The following is a 21,020-nucleotide window of genomic DNA, read 5'->3' on the forward strand; positions in this document are numbered from 1 at the left end:
TGCTCCAACAAAGTGGGCTTGTCTTCACGCAAAAATTGTGTTTGAAATGAAACTTTAGGTTGGTTAATTAATTTTAATTAGACTAATCTTCAGACCTGCACAACACTCATTTTTCTGTCAATGTTGCTGTCATGTTCACTGAAATAAATGTTCTGTACAGGTTACTGTACTGCTAAACTAAACTGGTCCGAAATCACATCTGAAATTTCCAGTGACTTTCTCTAGTAGCTATGGTTATGTGCTGTGGTTTTCTTTACACTGGACCCTTAGTTCCCACTGTTTATTATACAAATATAGGTGCTTTTGGAAAGCTTTCACTGAAGCAGCAGGCACCATTTTCTCCCAAAGAGAGCCTATATTTCTACTACGTTAGAGAAGGACTTGTGCAGTCCTGGCTGCTGAATGTGCAGACACACTCTTCTCAAACTGCATGTGGAATTCACTGCTGGAATTCATCTTACTTTGATATGGTACACGTCAGAGTAAATGACACAACTCTTTTTATTGCTGAAAATTTCTGTAGTACGATACTAATGGAAAAATCATGCTTTTGTAAAGCGTATTATCCCAGCAGAAGGCAAAACTATCAGATATACATTTTTTCCTACCCATCCAAGGAGGCAATGTTTTCTCATAGAAAGAAAACCATGATCTAGGATTCTTTGAAGAAATTCAAGCATAAACTAATCTAGAATCACTAAAAATCTATTTACTGTGTGCTAACTCTCTGAAGCTCAATTGTCAGTCATCTTTGTTTTATTGTGTTTTACTATTTGAAGTTCATTATGAGATGAAAAGCTTGAAGGAGCTTTTAAAATGTAGACTAGCTTAGAAAAGGGTCTGTAGAGAATGTTGAAAAGAGTAATTTAGAAAAAGCTTGTTACAGTGACATTCATGTCTAACAACAATATGCTGGGGCAAGTTTTTATCAGTAAGAAAAACAGTAGTCATTTAAAAAAAAACAAGTCTAATTCCCAGTGAAGGATAGGAGCGTGGAAGTATTACAGAATTAAATGACCCAGCCAGCCAGGTCTGCCAGCACGGTCTTGCACACTTGTTTATGTAGTTTTGTGTAAACCAATAATATTTTAATTGTTTAGGTAAAGGATGCTATGTGTGTTTTATGTTATCTCTTCCAGTTATGCATGCCCAATATATTTAACTTCACAGAAACCTTTCAGGCAACTGTTCAAGAATTTGGCAATAAGTAACTTAATAACCACTAAGTTACTCCTTCATACAATATGTCTCTATTTCTGGAATTTGTTGAATCTGTGAAATGTAAACCTAAAATTCTAAGTAAGGTCAGGTAAGAAGGGTAAAAGAGTAGACTTAGTGTTGAAATAGTCTGACTTCGACTTTTACAATGGTGGGAAGCAGCTCAAGAGTTACAACCCATTTATCATTATTCCAGCTACTGCTTGAACTGTTTCATTCCCTTTTTTTAATCTTAGGTAGATATTATAATGCATATGACATGTCCCAAGATTATTTTTACTATACAAGCATCACATTGTTTGTACCTGGAAAAAAAAAAATTAGGTCCTCCCTTTACCATACCACTTCCCAAGTTAAACTTGTTGAAGTCTCTTTTTCTAAGGGAAGAAAGGACTTCTAGACTAGAAGATCTTAGAGCAACTGGCAAGGAATTTGTTCAGGACCAAGTAAAAGCAGCACCCAAATACCCAAATAACAACTGTGATTTGGTATGTTGGAAACACAACCTTTCCCAGGACTGATCTGTTCCCAAATTCACTGCAATAAAAGGTTGTCTTCTGTTTGGTTTTTGTAGCAGAGGAGTTAGGCTCACAGGAACTCGCCAGATAGATACCCTGGTGATGTGCTGGTTAAGCTGTTGCAGAATGACTCAAGCAATGCTGACACAGGCTAAGAGAGGATCTACATATAGTGGGGTTACATTTTTGTCATTAGTAACATGGCTGTGACTTACACAGCAGACTGCCAGGGATTTATACTGTGCTCTTTTCAAGGGGCAAAATGTTCCCACAAGCAGTCCCACACGAGCTGTAGGAATACTGAGTCTATGACTCTTGTTTTAGGAGACTTGTACCACTCTGTGTCAGGTCTTCTTGACCTCTCAAAACAAAGGCACCAGGGGAAAATGCTCTGTGCCCTTCCCCTCCTTGTCTGCTTATGCCTCAGTGGCCCTATGTACCTGTGTGCACAGGTAGAGAGAAGAGAACAATACTGGGAGCTCTGCTCCACCTTGTATGGGCAAGTAAAGCTATAGGCTGTGTAGTCAAGGGGCACAGAGATGATCTTGTTTTTCTCTGTATAAACATGGCATTACGATGTGGGAGTTACAGAAACTTTTCTCATGCTGCTCTCCGCTCTGTAACTGCTCTGTGTGCAGGGGCAATAAGATTGTGTCATAGGAGGTGCTTAGTTGCTAGCTTTCTCCTGTGGGTTTAACTATGAGCAGTGATTAGCTCAATTAAGAAGTAGCAGGGGAAAAGGAGAGTTCCTACACTTACCTACTGTGAAGAAGGTTATGTCTTTTTTTTGTTGTTGTTGATGGGGGTTTTGACACTCTACTGTAGCTACCTACAGCCCTCCATCAGAACTCCTGATTCTCGTCTATGTCTTTTTCCATAGAGGAAATTTATAAAAAGTTAGAAGTTCACATAGGATTCAGGTTTGGACTTCCCTGAATTTTTTTGTATGGCCTTAGTTAAGAAAAGTAGTAAGCGCATAAAAGTTAGGACCATCTCTTTAATTTCCTACTGCTTGCCATTTCTTAAATATATAAAATCAGCTTTCAAAGTGTACTCAGAAGTAATTATGGTGTAGCCCAATATTTAAGACTTATAAAGAAAATAGTATATTCTATCACCTTGACTTTTTACACTTAATTTTGCACAAGTTTGAAGTTAGAATCAATTACAGCTACATCAAGTATGTAAAATAAATAAATAAATACAAAATCAATTCCCTTCTCCAAAAGTAAAACAGTAGTGCATGAGACGTGAACAGCTTTCTAATTAATATGAATCTCTACTTTTAGAATATTTTAAGGCAGTGTAGTCTGCAACAATTACTTTACAGTCTCTGTTTTGTGGTGAGTTATGGTTTGCTCTCAGAAGGCAAAAGTTAAATAAACATTCTCTTAATCATGCCCAAGATTAGCATGCTAATTAAAAAAAATCTAATTCTACTCTGTACCATCGATTTTTCTTCTCTAGTTTTGAGCCTTCCTTGAAGAACACAGGCTGTTCTGTATGTGTCCTCTTTAAAATTGCTGCTGTTACAGATGAATCAGTTAGGGAAGAATTCATGACTCATTCCTACAAAAAAATTTTTTGAACTTCCCCACCTATGTGGCCTCAGGACCATACCCCTACTGAGTTACCTCCTACTGAACTTTCTTGTTTCTTCAGCAAGAAGTTCTTCATTTTCTTTTTGATACTGCATCTATGAGGACCTCATTATTGACTTATTGTTGAAGGCATGATCAAACTCAAGATTCTAGCATTACAATCTCTGACTATGAGGATGGATGGTATGTATGATGGGTAATCATATATTCTGTAGTACAAGTATTACAGGTAGTTTTAATCTGAAAAATACTGTGTATCTTGGTAATGGTATTAATTACAGATGGTTGGATATTTGATTTCAATTTTATAGGTTTCCAGCTCACTTCAAATGAAATGAACAAGGCAAAAAGTTAAACAAGTTTTGGTCAGTGATTTCCATTCAGTGTTGAATCAAATGGTTTGCATCTACCAAGACAGTTTGAGGGGGAAGGCGAAAGAATCGAGGTTGGCAGAAGGCTGATCTTCAAGTACAATGTAGCAGCAATCATTCCTGGCAATAAGATGGTTTGATAAAGCAAAGGTTTTAGTGAAAGAAGGAAGAAAAAAAGGCCTCACTCTTGAGAGTGAGTCTGAATCCTTGAAATTCGTGCTAGCATTGGTTGCCAGACTCAGCCTACAAGGGCAGAAAGGATAACTGGCATGTATAAATATGGTGGAAAACAGTGTAAGCTTGTTTATGTTCAAATTAAGCATTTTTTTCTAAAACATAAATGTATGAACAGACCCATAGAAATTAAGGGGTGGAAGGAGAAATGGGATTGCTTGCATTTAGAGATCCTAAAATGCCTTGTCCAGCCTGTCTTTTGATCATAATAGTTTTTTGATAACATGAGATATATACTGTCCTTTGAAGGATGCTTCACTTAAACCTATGCACTGCCACGGAACCCCAGTTTTACTCAGCATATTAAAAGAAATGTCTGAGTGGTAATAGATAATTTCCCTAAAATACCTCCTCCTTGTTCTGCTTTGCTCCCGTACTATTCAATATTCTTTCTCTTTTTTATTTATTCTATTGCCAACAGATAGTTCTCCTGGCTTCTTAGTGATTTTGCTATTATAGCAGCTCTGAATGCGAGCTTCAGAAATCTGTTTAAAAGAAATGTAAGAAGCATTTTGAGTATTTAAGAGCAACAGGAAATGCTCAAGGCAGCAATCAGAAAGCCTGCCTAAAAATTAGTAGTGTAGTGTTATGCATGTATTGTTCGTATTTCTACCTTTACAGTATAGGTTCAGAGCCCTGAATTTAACTTTCAAGCAGTCCAGTGCTCCCTGCAGTGTAGGAGGTTTACAGCCATTTCCTTTTCTAGTGATCAGCATGCTTCAATATAGTCAGAATGACATTCCCCATTCTGTTTGCTGGTCCACAATGTTACTGAATGTCCCATAAATTTTAAACATAAAAAAATCAAAAAAGCTATAGAATAATTTGATGACTTAATAATCTTCACCCTGATAAAAAACAGAATTTGGTGCCTTGGTACAATGTAAATTTAGAGTAGTTAACACAGTAGAACTTAATTCAGTGCTTTCTTTTTTCAATGGGAAGTACTTTTTCCATTATTTTCTGGTAAGTACCTCAGTTGTCCTTTTAAATTGAAAACAATTAATACACTGGGCCAACCTGGTGTGCCAACCTGTGTTTTGACACTTAAATGATTTTTATAGTGAGAATTCATGAGAAGATCCTTGTTAACAAACAATCCATCCATGATAATGCCTCCATCTGGTGTCCAGGGAGGAGGCAGAGCAATGAAAAGCAGAAAAAGCAAAATCTCAAACTCCCTTACTTGGTGCAGATTCCCTCCAGCAATGCAAAAATCTCATTCAGGCATCTGGCAGGGACTTGGCAGCTTTGCAGTTGTGGGAAGTGAAAAATGATCGTAGCTAAACGTATGCCTTGCATTCTCTTATTTTTGACAAAGACAGTAGAATAGTAACGTGGTACCCGGTTTCAGGCATGCATCTATGTATAGCTTTAGATGGCCCCTCCAAAGCACTAACAAACTGCCTAGAACATCCTGCATGGGCGAACTGTAGTGGTAGTGAATTTAGGTTTGATCTAAACTCCCACTCTCTCAGCTGCTTCTGAAGACTTGGTGCACTGTGTTCTTTTTCCTTCTCTGAATGGTGCTGTGCTTTACTAGTAGTAGCACCGTGAATTACTACTACTTCATACTATGTTGAATAACGATTTACTTTTTTCCTTGCAATGAAATAATGAAATAACTTATTTACCTGACAGGATTAGTCTCTTTGCTGCTGGTATATGCTCACGTAGAACAGTTGTGCAAAGCTGATTGAGTAGGCTCTCAAATACAGGAGACTAGGAAAATGATCTTTTTTCCTTCCCCTCTCCAGCCCCCATTACTTGCCTGTTGTTTCTGGGGGTTTGCCCTTTAGTCAGTCCTCTGTGCAATCTGGGAGGAGCACTGCCATGCAAGCTAATCATTCCCTCGTTGCTCTGCCTGGGCTGCTTCCTTCCTTTTTCTTTTTAAAAACTTATTTCCCTGTTCCAATTATTAGAGAAGCTAGAGCTGCTGAAGTACATTGTACTTTTTACTTACAGCTAGGATTTTGGGGGACTGATTAGATGGTGTTTCTACCAAACAATCTACCCCAGCCAGAGCTGGTGATTTCATGCCTGATAGGAAAGTAAGACACTGGAGAGAATGTTAGTGGTCTAGAAAGAACTTCAGTAGAGATATAAATATATGTAACTCCATTTTTTCTTTTTATTGGAATTTATGTAATATCAAGCTAGTATGTGATGCATTCCAGTATTATGTTGTTCATGTGCCATTGCATGCTATCCTGGTTTTCATCATCATAGTCAAGGCATTGGTGGGACTCTTGAAGCTGCCTGTGTAAAAGCATGGACCCAGACAGCTACCTTATCTTCATTTGTTTGAGTCATCTATTCCCTATCTGAAAATTCCACTACTGCCACAACAGATTACAAAAGGTCAAGTTCTTCTGCTCCTCATGCACTCCTTACAACTTCCCTCATCTCAGATCTGACAGGTTGTTGGCAGTTTTGTACCCATCTGTATTTCCCTTCTGCCTCCACCTCCTCACCATCTATTCCTAAACACTGTTTTCTCTTTCACACGGCACAGTACGAAACTAATGCAGACTGTTGGGTAGTAGCTTAGACCCCTGTAATCTCACTTTGCTTCCTTCACCCTTCTGTTCGTCTCTCTTACCCACTTCTTCACAGCCATATTTTTTAGGTGACAAGATAGTGCCTGGAAGAAAGGGTGGTAGTTTGTAAGAGGTCTTTTACATCCAGCAACACAGAGGAAAAATTACTTTTATGACTGTGTATAAGGAATTTTACCCAAACTGTTGAATTTATGCCAAGCCCTTGGTAAAACAGTTAAAATTCTGCTTTCTGTTTCTTCTTTGTTCTGCATCCCCTTCCATTGACTGTTGTAGTCTCTTGATTTTGGTATGCTTGCTTCTGTTGGGCTATCAGACAGCCTGCTTGCAGTACCCACTTTTGTTGCTCATACAATAGCACATACAAATATTTAGGTCCAAGCACTACTATTGGCTTATTTACTAAGTGATCTTGTTATTGTGCTAAAGCATGCATGAGCCCGTACCTGAAAGAATGAAAATGGTCAGCCTTAAGAGGAGGCACTTGAGTATCATCAATGGCCCTCTCAGACCTGAGTGCCATTCATCAAACACATCCTGGAGCTCTTCAATCTCTTCATCATTTCACGGTAAAGTTACTAATAACCAGAACAGACATAACTTCTTTGGTGAAAACAGATGGGCATTTTGTATGTAAATATACCTTTCCTCAGACAGAAGCTTCTCCTGAAGAACCAAGGGTCCATTGCCTAAACTCATTGTGCAGGCCTATTCCAACACTTGCTGATAAAAGTTACACCTTCTCATGTTCTTCTAGAGGTGGGTCACTGCCGTTCTGAGACAGCATGCATCTACTTTGTTATTGCCAGAAATATGTATTGCATCAGAGTAATAGAATCATAGTATCACCAGGTTGGAAAAGACCCATCGGATCATTGAGTCCAACCATTCCTATCAAGTACTATAGTAACAAATACAAATAGTAACATAATGAAGCTTTCCAGAATGTGATCCTTTTCTTGAAGGATGGGATGTGGAGCTCCAAATAATGGAAGTTTTCATTTTCCATCTATCTGGTGTTCCACCTTGCTTGCACCTACTCAGCATGTCAATTGAATTTTTATTAAAGAAGCAAAGTCCTTTTGTCATTGGTCTAACTTTTGTATTTAGCTACTGACTTAACAGGGGAATGGCAAGAGGTTCCCCTTTTCATTTGTATTTACAGAGCTAATGGAACATAACTTTTCAGAGCAATAAGGAAACCCAGGGGTTTTTCACTTGAAAGTGTTGCTCAAAAAGGCACTGACACCTGCCTGCCACAAGCGAGGCTATTGCCCCTTTCATCCCACAGGGAGAGCTGAAGAGCTTCTGGTCACTGACCTCGGCCATCCCATTTAATTTTTTTAATATATTACACACCCAAAGTTTAAGATTAGACCTGTTATTTGGCATGTAGAGTTGTGATATTTCTTTCCTCTGTTTTCCTGGCAGCTCGATGGTTTTGCTTGTGCAAAGCTGGCTACCTTATAGCAGCTATTTCTGGGTATTTTTGTCTTGGGCAATGGCCTAGATCCTTCAAAAGCTTGTCTCTTCTGACTCATGCAATTGCTTTTTCTGTTTTATGCAAATATTTATGTAATCCTGGTCCTCTATAATTCTGTACTGATTTATGTGAGTGTTTCTTCCCTTTCTTAAAGATGTTGTTGTAAATTTGTGGACTTTGATTCATTAATTTTTATGCTTCGTCTTTCAACATGATGGCAGTGCTCTCATTTTCCTTTTCAATGGGCTGATGAAGTGGTCACCCTTCTTGATTTCTCTTTCTCTTTACACAGGTGCTTTATTGTTAGCACACAACTCTTATTTATAGACAACTCTAAATGGTAACTTGCATTTCTACAGTGATTGCAGCACAGTGATATGGTTTCTATGCTTTGGCAAAGAGAACAACTTTTCCAGAATAACTGAATATTTCTAGCTGGCTTATACTCATTATCTGATGCCATATAGAACACAGGAATTAAGTATTTAATGCTCTTCTGCACTAAATTAAACTTACTACCAAATCTAGCTTTAAGAGAGAATTTTTGCTGAGAGTGCATTAGCAAGACGATATGTGTAAGGTAGGGGGAAGTGTAATCACAGTTCACGGCAAGCAACCAAGGCATGGGAAAGTTATGTTCTATGAGTGACAGATTACTGTTTCGAGCTAAACAGCTGTTTACTCACTTGTATTTATTCTAATTACTAGCTTTTTTTAAAGGAAAAAGAAGAAATAAATTATACTAATGCAACTGTAACCAGCTCACGTTCATATTACCAGCAGGGCTTGGGACACAGACTGCTATGATGTGAGCTCAAATAAAGGCATATGCATCAGCTTCAGGGTGGAGCAATCCAGACGTATTTTTCTCACTTGCCAATAAACTGCATGCTGCAAGGCAGCAGAGTGCTCTGCTTCGTGAAGTCCAGACTCTGTTTGTGTCTCCAAAAAGTCATCTGTTGCAGTTCCCAGGATGGTAACATAGGCTCCAAAGAGCCACTGAATTTGAATAGTCAGCCAGCTAGAAAAAGTTGAAGTCAAACTTGCTGTCTTCTTCGTGGCACAAAATATTACTTGATTCTGCAAGGTAATGAAAACTGAACTTAGTAATCAGATTTGCTTGTGTGTTGTAAGTGGACAGCATCAAGTGCACTAGTAAGCTCTGAGCATCAAGTGCACTTCTGCCTCTTCTCCCAGTTTTTCCTCTGGCTCACTTAGTGTTCTTCAAGAATGATAATGGATATTTACTGCAGAAGGAGCACTCTGAGTACAGACTGGCAAACCCCATTATTTTCTGTATTCTAGATTCCAACCATTAAGAAAAAAAAATCTTTTAATAGAAAATGGATTTTGTTATAATAAGAAAGTATTTCCATTAAGAAATCATATTAATTATTAAATTATTATGAGGATCCCAACTATCTTTTATTTCTGCTTTTCTGGTTTGGAATAGTTGTATTAGTAACATTTACATGTCTCAATTTTTTCATTGGTGTTGGAAAGGAGATTTTCTATACCATGTATCTACTACATCTGATACCTCTCTGATGAATCAAGGTACGTGACAGGTACCATTCACCTTAGAGTATACTACTCGTTTTGTCAACTAATCTGTTTTCTAGAATGTTTCCTAATAATTTCCCCATCTGAACAGCTTAACATGAAATATGAGTTTTGCCAGAATTTGATTCTTAGTAAATTCTTAACAGATCAAACATTTACTCTTTTCATTTCCCGTGAGATCATACATTTTCTGCAACTAGCTGGCATCGTTCTAGCTAGGCTGGTAACTAATAGTTGTCTGTGCTGTAAATTCAGAGTGTAGTGTGGAGGGCCTATGAGAGAAAGCTGTGTGAAATACAGCTCTTTTGACCCGTCTTAAGATTTCTTGCTTTTAATATGGGCAAAACTGCTATTTCAGTATAAGTAGTTGTGTGCAGTGTATAATTAATATCATTCCCTTTTGAAAACTCGATTTTGTTCTAGCCATAACTGTGCATTTCTTGAACAGTTTAAAAGCAGAATGTTTGAGAATGGACATGGTAGTCTCTTCACTGTAACTGAGAAAAGGGTATTACTAGTCTGAGTTTAGGCCTTCATAATGCTAATATTTGCCTTTCTGATAAACTGCTAGAACATGTGGGTTTGTTATCATTAGCAGAGATTTTCTTCAGCTCTTTCAGGACAAAGTTCTTTTTTTTGACACTATTCTTGAGCTTTCAAGTAGGTTGACATGTTCTTTGTAAAAAAAGCACAATCTTCTGAAGTTGCCAAATTAGTGATATTAATGAGGTCCCCTTTTTAACTATTAATGGCTTCCTATAGAGAACAATTACACTTACAGCAATTGCAGATTGCTAATGTTTGAAAGGAAAGGTTATCGATTCATTATTATGGCTGTTTGCTGTTTGTTTTAGTCTCCCGCTACTCTGGTACCGGGGAACCCTAAGTTCAACATTCCTTATCTGCCAAAATGCATGTATCTTGTTCAGACAAGATCTTTTTTCTTTAAACTGGATTATGTAATAAGAATTCACGGCTGAGTGTTGAAAAAAATAACGCAATTCTGTTTATTCTGCGATATGAATAAGGAGGAAAAACCTCCTCCCCACCAGTGGTTTGGCAGAATAACAGACAGAGGATTTCTTAGCCAAAAATCAGAACAGGTAAATAGTTTCCATTTGTACATGTACACACAGATATTATCTTGCAAGACTTGAAAGGCACTGACAGGGAAACAGATGATGGAATGACTTCCTTCTTTTGCCTGAGCCATGTGGAAAAACTAGCACTGCTGCTCTGCTGCGCAAATCAATTGCTATCTCAAAATCTGAGTGGCTTAAAAGTACAGAAGTGACTCAAACAACCCATCATTGACATCCACATAGCCATGTTAGTAAGTAAATATAATTCACACATCTAGAATACTCAGAAAATCAGTTATTTTCAGTGTTGGAGGACTGCATCAAAACTGGTTTTAAAAGACACTGAGTATAATTTAAAGTGATGCTGTCAGGTTAAACAGCTTGGATCTCTCTCCCTGTCATATGTGCAAATTCAGAATCATTTGAATGGAGTTGCTACTCCGGTACAAGTAAAATAACAGTCATACTCTATTATATGTAAATATTAAGCTGAACAGATTTTAAAATCCCATTGGCTGGGAAGCAGAGTAATCCTGTAACTTCAGTGAACTCACTCTGAATTTATACTAACATAATAAGGAGGCCCTTGGTCTCTTATCTTCCCTGAAGTATGGTGTGCAGCATTTTAGTGTTGCTCAGGAATTAACAGAAATGTCAGTCATGATTTAGTAGAGCCTAAAAACAGTTTCTAGTCAAATTGATTGTCACAGAAATACTGAAAATGTAGAAGGGCACACAATTTGGATTTTTATAGTTAGCTCCATGGCCATGCTTAGATATGTAGAGTTTGTCTTAAAAAGTGCCACACCAATTGAAACGAAAGACAATTTCTTATCCTAGAGACTATAATAATATTCCTTAACATAGGCATGGTCTAAATAAGGAAGTAGATTGAATTTTTTTTGTAAGTGATTAGTAAGTTTAAATACCTTAAACGTCAGTGACCAAAGCTGAACTGCTAAGTAAGGTCCAAATTGCCTTTGCTTGAGCATCCAAAATTGCCAGTAGTTTCTTCTACAGGTCTTGGCTGTTCTGAACCCGAGGTATTACCAAAGAAATGTGAAATTACTTAAAATAAGTTTGTGTTAGATTCTGTGTTAAAGCTGGGTATTGTCCACTTGTATGTCTATGCTGTCTACCTACAACACATTTAGGGAGAACAGACATATTACCTCACTCATTGTGGAAAACTTGAGATTTCTTGTCTGCTTATTCCAACAGCATCACCAAGTCATCTCATTTCCTTACTTTCTACTAAAGTACAATACAGATAGTTTGTACCATTCTGCCATGAAATAATACAAATGTTTCCTTGGGTGCAATGCTTAAAATATATATTAGGGGTCAGAAGTGGCAGTTTTGTTTGCAAAACTTCTGTTAGGAATAGTATTTATTAATATTTATGGCTCTGGTTATGTAGATATGGTGGTGGATACTTTCCTAGTTATTTTTACATAATTAGATGTGAATTAATTGCACTTAAAATGTCTTTAGTTGTTTCATAGATTGTTTAATGATTACTTTTTCCTTTTTTTTGCTTATGCATGTGAATTATAAAGCTCTTCCATGTACATTTCTGGTACGCCTTAAGCTCTTCAACCACTCTGCAGGCTTAGACTAAAACAAAGGAAATAAAATGCTTAAATTTCTGCTTGATCTCGCTATTCTTCTTCAATGACACTTGATAGTTTGTTAATATAGTTTTATCTTCAAAACTCAAGCAGCTCTCTAAGAGGTCTTACAGCTTCACACCTACAAAACCATACTTGTAGAAAGGCTCTGTTGGAGAGGTTGGGCCTCAGATCTGGTTGTGTTATCTGATGTTTAGGATTTAATAGAGAATGTCTTGGTTAGTTGCAATATTTTCAGTGCCTGTGTGGGAATCACCTGTAGGACTCCTCACCGCAGTACCTGTGGAACAGTTGTTCCCTCATTCCTCTGCTTTGGGAAGCAGTCTCAGGAGGAGAGCTTTCTGTAGCTGCTTTTGAAGCTCAGGTGCTGCCTGCATCCTCCCTCACCCCATACCACCCCAGACCCTCGCACCCTGGGCACTGGCAGGGTCAGCACAGCCGTGCTCAGCACCTACGGGGCATCTAGAATTCCCTGACCTCCTCCCGTGCTGCCCGCACCAGCTCCCTCCTGTCCCAACCACTCGCCTACCTGTGTATCAAAAACATAGAATCATAGAATAGATTGGATTGGAAGGGACCTTAAAGATCACCAGTTCCAGACCCCTGCCGTGGGCAGGGACACCTCCCACTAGATCAGGCTGCCCAAGGCCCGTGCAGCCTGGCCTTGAACACCTCCAGGGATGGGACATCCACAACTTCCCTGGGCAACCTGTGCCAGTGCCTCACCACCCTCATGGTGAAGAAATTCCTCTTTACGTCTAGTCTAGATCTGCCCCTCTCCAGTTTATACCCATTGCCCCTAGCCCTATCACTACAAGCCTTTGTAAACAGTCCCTCCCCAGCTTTCTTGTAGCTCCTTCAGATACTGGAAGGTTGCTATAAGGTGTCCCTGGAGCCTTCTCTTCTCCAGGCCGAACAAGCCCAACTCTCCCAGACTGTCCTCCTATGGGAGGTGCTCCAGCCCTCTGATCATCCATGCAGCCTCCTCTGGACCTGTTCCAACAGCTCCATATCCTTCTTACATTGAGGATTCCATAACTGGACACTATACTTTGGACGAGGTCTCACAAGAGAGAAACAAAGGGGCAGAATCACCTCCCTCAACCTGCTGCTTTTCAGTCTGTTTTGCAGGATTTTGCAGGATGGAGACTTGAGCAGCCTGGTGCAGTGGGAGGTGTCGTTGCCCATGGCAGGAGGGTTGGAAGTGGATGATCTTTAAGGTCCCTTCCATCCCAAACCATTCCATGATTTGCTGTTTGCCTGTCAATACTAACGTGCTGTTTATTTAAACCTCACCAATGCGAACCTTTTGAGCCGCATACCCTTGGTGCAAATGAGATGAAGCCGAGACAGACACCTGTGACCGCTCAGAGCCATGCACAGCACCGGTGCTTCACTCCCATTAAAGCCAACAAATTAAGTCGGTGGACCCCTATACCTCATGTCTTTATTTCCAGTCACTGCCGTCTCGATTCTGTACATGTAATAAACAGAATCACAGAATGGTTTGGGTTGGAAGGGACCTTAAAGATCATAGAATCATAGAGCGGTTTGGGCTGGAAGGCACCTTATATATCACAGAACCATGGAATCACAGAATAGTTTGTATTGGAAGGGATCTTATATATCATAGAATCATAGAATATTTTGGGCTGGAAGGGACCTTAAAGATCATAGCATCATAGAATGGTTTGGGTTGGAAGGGACCTTATATATAATAGAATCATAGAATAGTTTGCATTGGAAGGGACCTTAAAGATCATAGAATCATAGAGCAGTTTGTGTTGGAAGGGAGCTTATACATCAGAGAATCATAGAACGGTTTGGGCTGGAAGGGACCTTAAAGATCACCCAGTTCCACCCCCGCTACGGGCAGGGGCACCTCCCACAACAGTTTCCAGAATCCGCAGCGCGCTCCCAGGCCATTTTTGTGGATGTTTATGCAATTAGTTCCATGAACTCGCCCGCGGTGCTGCCCCGTGGTGGGCAGCCCCCGGCTCTGTCCCTGCCCCTCTCACAAGTCACCCACGTTCCCTCCCGACCGTACATACCCCCCCTCTCAAGCGCGCGCTCCCCGCTCCCCCGCGGGAGGGGCTCGCTCGGCTCGGCGCCTCCCCCGCCCCCCCCCCCCATCCACCGGGCGGAGCGAACCACTGCGGCGCACGCGGGGGGAGGCGAGGCACCTGTCACCCGCGGCTCGGCTCAGCTCGGCTCGGCTCGGCTCGGCGTGGCGGGCGCGCGGCTCCTCTCCCTCCCATCCCCGTCTCCCCCACCACCACCTCGCCGAGGGATCGCGCGCGGGGCCGCGCCGCCCGCCATGGCGTCGGGGCGCTCGCTGCCGCCCGTCCTTCTCCGCCGCGGCGGCGGGAGAGCGGCGCGGAGGCCGGGTAAGGCGGCGGGGGCAGGCTCGGCGCCCTCACCGGGCTTTTGTTCGGCCGCGGAGCGCGGCGAGGAGGCGCCGCCCGCGCCGGGGGCTGCGCGGGGCCGGGCGGCGGCGCTCGGGGAGCCCCGCGGGTCTCGCCCGCCTCGGGCTCTGCCAGGTGCGAAAGGCACCGCCCGCGGCCGCGGGCAACTTTCTCACCCTGGATCCCGCTTTCTGTGCCGCGTCGGCCGGGGGTGTTAACTTTGGGTGCCGTGCTTCGTATTCCCCGGAGCTGCTGTTGGATTTCCCCGTTCTGAGCGTGTTGCGTTTGATGGTGTCTCCGCCGCTCCGTTTCTCTGAGAGAGCAAGGATTGTCTCGCTGTGCCTTAGGGAAGCAGAACTGTCAGTCTGCAGGGATTACTTTGTACTGTCAGTAACGCGGAGGTTTGATTTGGGGATACGTGGGGATTTGGTTCTTTCACTATGGAATGATACTGTAGATTGTGAATCGTGCACAAATCCATTTGAAAAAGTTTGTAATGACAAGTTCTCATGTGTCTGTGCAGTGTTAGGTTGTTTTTTTTTCCCTACTATTAGTCTGTAAGCAAATCAGATGGATGTAGAATCAGATGGATGATCAGATGGATCAGATTTGCTCAGGGACATGGTTTAGTGGCATAGGAATGGTTGGACTGCATGATCAAAGAGGTCTTTTCCAACCTAGTGGTTCTGTGATTCTGTGATTCTATGTAAAAATCAGATGGATGTAAATGGAAATTGCGTCGTAGATTTAAAAAGTACAAGTACCTGGCATGATTCAGAAAATCCCCTCCTTTCTATTGCAGGTCAAATCAGCCGTTGTTCTTGAGAGTCCTCAGTTGTGCTGCTTTGTCAGAATTGACCTCATGTGTTTAGGTATTTGCCTCCAGATCTGTTGAATATGGCTCTGCTGAAGGGCAGTGTCCCCTGAGAAAAACACTCCTTAAGCAGAATCGCAGCTGTGACAGACTGTGGAGAGCGGTACCGTGGAAACTATGTAAGGTGGTTTTGTTGCTTCTGGCATAAACATGATGAAAACTGAGTCTTCAGGAGAAAGATCAACCCTCCGAAGTGCCTCTCCTCACAGGAATGCTTACAGAACTGAGTTCCAGGCGCTGAAAAGCACCTTTGACAAACCGAAATCAGATGGAGACCCAAAAACGAAAGAGGAAGGAGAGGCCTCGCAGAGCAGGGGAAGGAAATATGGCTCAAATGTCAATAGGATTAAGAACTTATTTATGCAGATGGGCATGGAGCCCACTGAAAGTGCTGGAGTTACCCCAAAAATCAGGGGGAAGGGTGGCCCTCCATCACCTCAAAGACGAATTAGACCCAAAGAATTTGTAGAAAAAGCGGACGGTTCAATCGTAAAATTGGAGTCATCCGTCTCAGAAAGAATTAGTAGATTTGATACTATCCATGATGGTCCTTCTTATTCCAAGTTTACTGAGACTCGAAAGATGTTTGAGCGAAATGCTCATGAAACAGGACATTCAAATCGCTATTCTCCAAAGAAAGAGAAAGTAATTTCCAATGAGCTTCCAGATGACTGGTGCAGCTCTAAGTCTCACAGAGGCAGCACTGATTCACTGGACAGTCTTAGCCCAAGGACAGAGACCGTCTCTCCAACAGTGAGTCAGCTCAGCGCAGTTTTTGAGAACACTGACTCACACAACGTAATCATTGTAGAAAAATCGGAGAACAGTGAAGAGTACTCTGTAACTGGTCACTATCCGCTAAACCTCTCGTCTACTGTTACAAATATCGCCTCCCCAGTTGCAAACCTTGAAGGTTTCAGTCCTTTGAAAGAAGCTGGCACGTGGTCTCCACCAGCCAAACAGAGTACCAGCCTGACGCCTGCTGAGAACTCTCAGCAGAATAGCACACCTTCAGCACCGAGACAGAAAACGTCCACAGGCACCTCAGCAGGTTCAAAACCAATTGAAGAAATAAAGAAGAGTGCAGAGGCAGGTGCTGATTCTGTTGATTCTGCAGTGAGTCAACAGGATTTGGTCAACACACCTGACAGTGAAACATCTGTGGACAGCTGTGCTAGGAGTAAGTCAAAAACGGAGGCAGAAGTTCTGTTGCAACAAAAGGAACGGTCAGAGCATGCTGACAGTATCTTTGATAGGCCCGAAACTGCAGAAGTACCAAGAAATGTAGCTTCAGGTGGTGATTTTGCCACAGATGCGGTTTCAGATGCTACCGAGTCCCATTATGATGAGGCAAGTGAAAAAGAAGTGCAGGAACATGTGAATAACTTTCAGAGTTCCCATGTGTACATGCACTCTGACTACAATGTGTATCGGGTACGGTCGAGATATAATTCTGACTGGGGAGAGACGGGTACCGAACAGGATGATCAAGATGACAGTGATGAAAATAACTGTTATGAACCTGATATGGAATATTCTGAAATTAATGGATTGCCAGATGAAGATGAAATCCCAGCCAACAGAAAAATACAGTTTAGCCGTGCACCAATTAAGGTAAAGTTTCCTGTGTTCTTTTTCTGCAGTATGGTTCATTTTTAAAAGCAACTTTATTTGAAGTAGATTTTGACAGCTGATCCCAGCGCTAAAGAGGTCGCAGAGGATCTTTCAATACACATTTTTATTACAGTCAGGCAGCGAGCGTAATCTTAAATGAATTAAGGAAGCTGAGCTCTGATGAGCTTGTGTCATTACTAGACTACTTGATGACTGACTAAGCCAGCAGAAATTGAGAATGACAGCTGGGTTTGTGAAGTTTGAGAATTTTAACATGCATGTTTTGACTTCATGACTGAACTGTAACCATGTTGTGAAATGTAGAAGTGGGGTTTTGGTGGCCTTTGTGCTGTTCATTTTTTTCATTTGAAATCACAGCTTCTTTAGAGCGGATGGCTTTTCTTCACTTCTCATCAGATGTTCTTTAAGGTCCCTGTATTTAAACACTGTGTCATGAAATACAACGTGGTTCTGTCTCAGTAGTAGAGGGCTGTTAATACTCTGTGGCTGAATTAGTATAATCTTTTCTAGTAGCATCTTTACTTCTTTAAAACTTTATTAAACATTATTATACATATATCTAGTATATATCCTTGCTACAGAAAGGCCAAAGTTAGTGGATTGAAATATCTAATGAAGGGTGGGTTTCCTGCAGAGCTTCTTTTTGGTGCAACCACCTTGAAATTACAGCTAAGAATGTTGTTTCAAGTATTTTCAGTTCAGGAAGGAATAACTGGTCATGTTTTGTTGTGCCAGCTTTTCCCTTCTAAGTCTTAGAGTTAAGTGTAACTATTTTGCTTCAAAGTTGTTTTTAATGTACATGGTCTGAAAAGGATAGTTCAAAATTGTAGTCATTTTTTTCAAGCAGTGGCTCTTGAAAGAGGCATATATGGTGGAGTACTTATTGTAGATTAACAATCTGTAGTATTTTCATTGTGTGAGTTTAGTGATGAAAAATGTGAAATTAACAAACAAGTTTCACTATTGAAGTAATGTGATCTACAAAATCCGCATTTACACCACCTGCGCTTTGAGTTAGGAAAAGATGTGTATTTGTATTGGGACATTTTAATCTGAATAAAGCAACCAGGTTTTCACAACTGTTTATTGGGGGGTGGAGGGAGGGAAACAGCCTTGTGTTTTTCATGCTTATAAAAGACTGATTTTTGCACTGAAACAAAATATTCTGAGCCAAGATAATGGATTTTTGTTTTGTTTTGTTTGTATTTTATTCAAGCATGCATCATGGATCAAAAATTATAACAGTGTTTATCCTTCCTCTAGATTATTCGCATAATTAAACTAGCTGCTTTTCTTTCATTTTTTTCGAGGTGAAATAGGAAAACTTTTATTCCAAAGGATTATGAACATTGTCCCTCCACCACCTTCCCTTTCAAGCTGTACTAACAGACAAGATGGTCTCTCTTACCATATTTGTTATGGTTCCAAAAGAAAACAATTCAGAAACTGATTCCCCTGATTTATTCTTGAGATCATCAGGTTTCTGTTTTGAAAGACCTGACTGACATCCTTACTTCAGGATACTTGATGCTTTCATCTGCCTGAATCATGCTGTCAGGCCAAGTGCTATAACAGTATTCTCTCAGTTATTTAGTTATACAATTTTTCTTTTCTTCTCAAGTTTTTCATGCTATGTTCATTTCAAATTACTCATTATCAAGTAATAATAACAGTCCATCAGGAAAATCCTCTAGAAGAGTACATTTGTCATGGTTTTAAGCATAAAGCACTCTTAACAAGCTTATCCAAAGTAAAAGATTCATTGCTTTAATTGTTTTAGCATTGTTATTGTAGATAGGAAGAAAACACAATAAAAGCTGCATTGAGAGAGAACAGTGTAGGAGGGACTGGGAGATCCCCTGCTTTTTGTCCTGGGTGCCTCCAATGCATGCAATCTGTTAGTCATGTGGGGAAACAGAAGTGAGACCATGTGGAAGGCTTGCAGCAGGAGGAAGAAGTGCAGTGAAAGTTGTGGAAAATTTAAAGCTGCTTCTCAAGTCTTCCTCCTATTTTTTCCACAGTGCTCAGTAATGCCCTAAGCAGTGTAAGCCCTTGTGGGCTGCCAGTGGCATCAGGTCGTTGTCTAGCCATGCTGCTGTGAGCAAAGACCCAAGAAGGGCAGCTGGAGCATCCCACACTGGGTCCTCAGAGGGTTACAGGGATCTCTTGGGCTCCTGTGCTGCCCCTGACAATGCTGCCAGTTTGGCACACAACCAGGAGGTTGTGAATCAGTTCTGACAAGCTGTTTCTGCCCAACAGGTAGGTGCCAATGAGCAGCCCAGAGGACAAGGGGGATCATATTCTGTTCCCTCGCACAGTGCTAGTGGATGAACTTACCTGGTTGCTCCTTGTACCCATCCATTAAGTGGCGATGATGCTTGCTCATTGAATAGACAGCAACTATTTAAGCTTTTTCTGTTCTAGGCAATTTTGTGTGTTAGGGGGCATAACTGATTTCGTTAATTTCATTTCTGAATGCCATCTAATGCATAGCTTAACCAAGAGAGAGGAAAATAGAAAGTTATATAGGAGTATTTTCTGATTTGTCTTTATCAAGTGAAACAATTTGTGTTTAACTGCTGTGCTAGACAGTGGTATGAAAAGTCCAACCCAAACTCTAGATTTAGTGCTAATTTCACAATACTGTACCTCCACTCTCTTCCTATGGGTGAGCTCTGAAATAATTAACAAAATTGGCATTTGAGTGTGTAGCCTGTGAAATAAGTCAGTATTTATTGCCGTAAACTTGTTACCAGCAGGTTTAGATAAACATCTTTGAACTGTTTTTCCAAGATGTGTGAAAAGTAAATGAGAAGAGTGCTGAGACTGAAGAGCAAAGTGATTTCTATTACCACCAAGGGGAATCCTTTCTGTCCCTTTAGGGGAAATGCTATGAAAAGTAATGAAGTATAAGCAGAAGGATGAATGAATAAAGTCTTACTCATCAAACTGATAAAGAGTGAATTCTACTCATATCCCAAGCCGGAAAAAGACCCAGTTATCGAGAAACTTGCTATAAAGAGAAAGACTCAAGTCAACAGATACAGGAAATCTTACGCTTTTATGGTCTGTGATTCCACTATCACAGTTCCCATGCTCCATGGAACATTTACTCTACTTTAGGATTATGGGATACATTTACTGATGTCATCTCTGTTGAAAATCTCCTTAGGAGTAGTGGGCTGCCCAGGGGCCGTTGCAGGCTTGGATAATTTCTAGGTATTTGGCGAGTGGCATCACTGACATGAGCAGTTGTGTGTGTCTGTGGTAGCTTAAGTCAACCTGGTGCTGTTCAGTAAAAAATAGCCATGAAGGGCGCAAGAGACAGTGCTGGGAGTGAGAACGGGCATGAGTGTGTAGGTAAATAAGGGATGTGCACATTGATATGGCAGTTGATAAAAGTGTTTGTGTAGTGATATAGAGGCCTTCATCAGCACTGCCCCATTCTGTTGTTGGGGTGTTGTGTTTCTGCTCAGAGGGAGAACTAAACTCTATAAGGCAAATGTAAGAGGTGAAAAAAATAAGTAAATGTGATGAGAAGAAACATGCCCTGGTTTTGCCAGGTCTGATTTTCTATTATACACAAAAAAGCAGAAACTCTGTGGTTTATTGGCCTTTTGTTGAGATTTGCAGTGTTTCCTGCAGTTTGGGTTATATGCCACTTGCCAAACTTTCTGGGCTAATTGGACCAGGTTTGCCAGTAGTGCAAAATTCATAAGCTCATGGCTTTCCACATTCTATCAAATGGAAATGTATTGATTGTCCAAGTCATGGTCTTTTTGACCCACTCTTTCAACATCCTGGATAGAATTAGAAGTAAAGTTCACCTCTTCTACTCTCTCCAAAT

At 40.9% G+C, this 21,020-nt stretch overlaps 1 protein-coding gene across 4 annotated transcripts in view; it reads left to right on the forward strand.

The window, feature by feature from the left end:
- The first annotated feature begins 14,509 nt into the window (after positions 1-14,509).
- Positions 14,510-21,020, forward strand: part of PPP1R9A (protein phosphatase 1 regulatory subunit 9A) — a 153,433-nt gene continuing 146,922 nt past the window's right edge. For 2 of the 4 annotated variants that reach the window (XM_069859648.1, XM_069859649.1), the window contains exons 1-2: positions 14,510-14,646; positions 15,467-17,152. In XM_069859648.1, the coding sequence (XP_069715749.1) occupies positions 15,689-17,152 (1,464 nt within the window). In that variant the 5' untranslated portion in view covers positions 14,510-14,646; positions 15,467-15,688. The remainder of the gene's footprint in view (positions 14,647-15,466; positions 17,153-21,020) is intronic. The other 2 variants (XM_069859650.1, XM_069859651.1) reach the window with 1 other exon arrangement.

Source organism: Phaenicophaeus curvirostris, chromosome 6 (assembly GCF_032191515.1).
Source record: "Phaenicophaeus curvirostris isolate KB17595 chromosome 6, BPBGC_Pcur_1.0, whole genome shotgun sequence".
NCBI classification, from domain to species: Eukaryota; Metazoa; Chordata; class Aves; order Cuculiformes; family Cuculidae; genus Phaenicophaeus; species Phaenicophaeus curvirostris.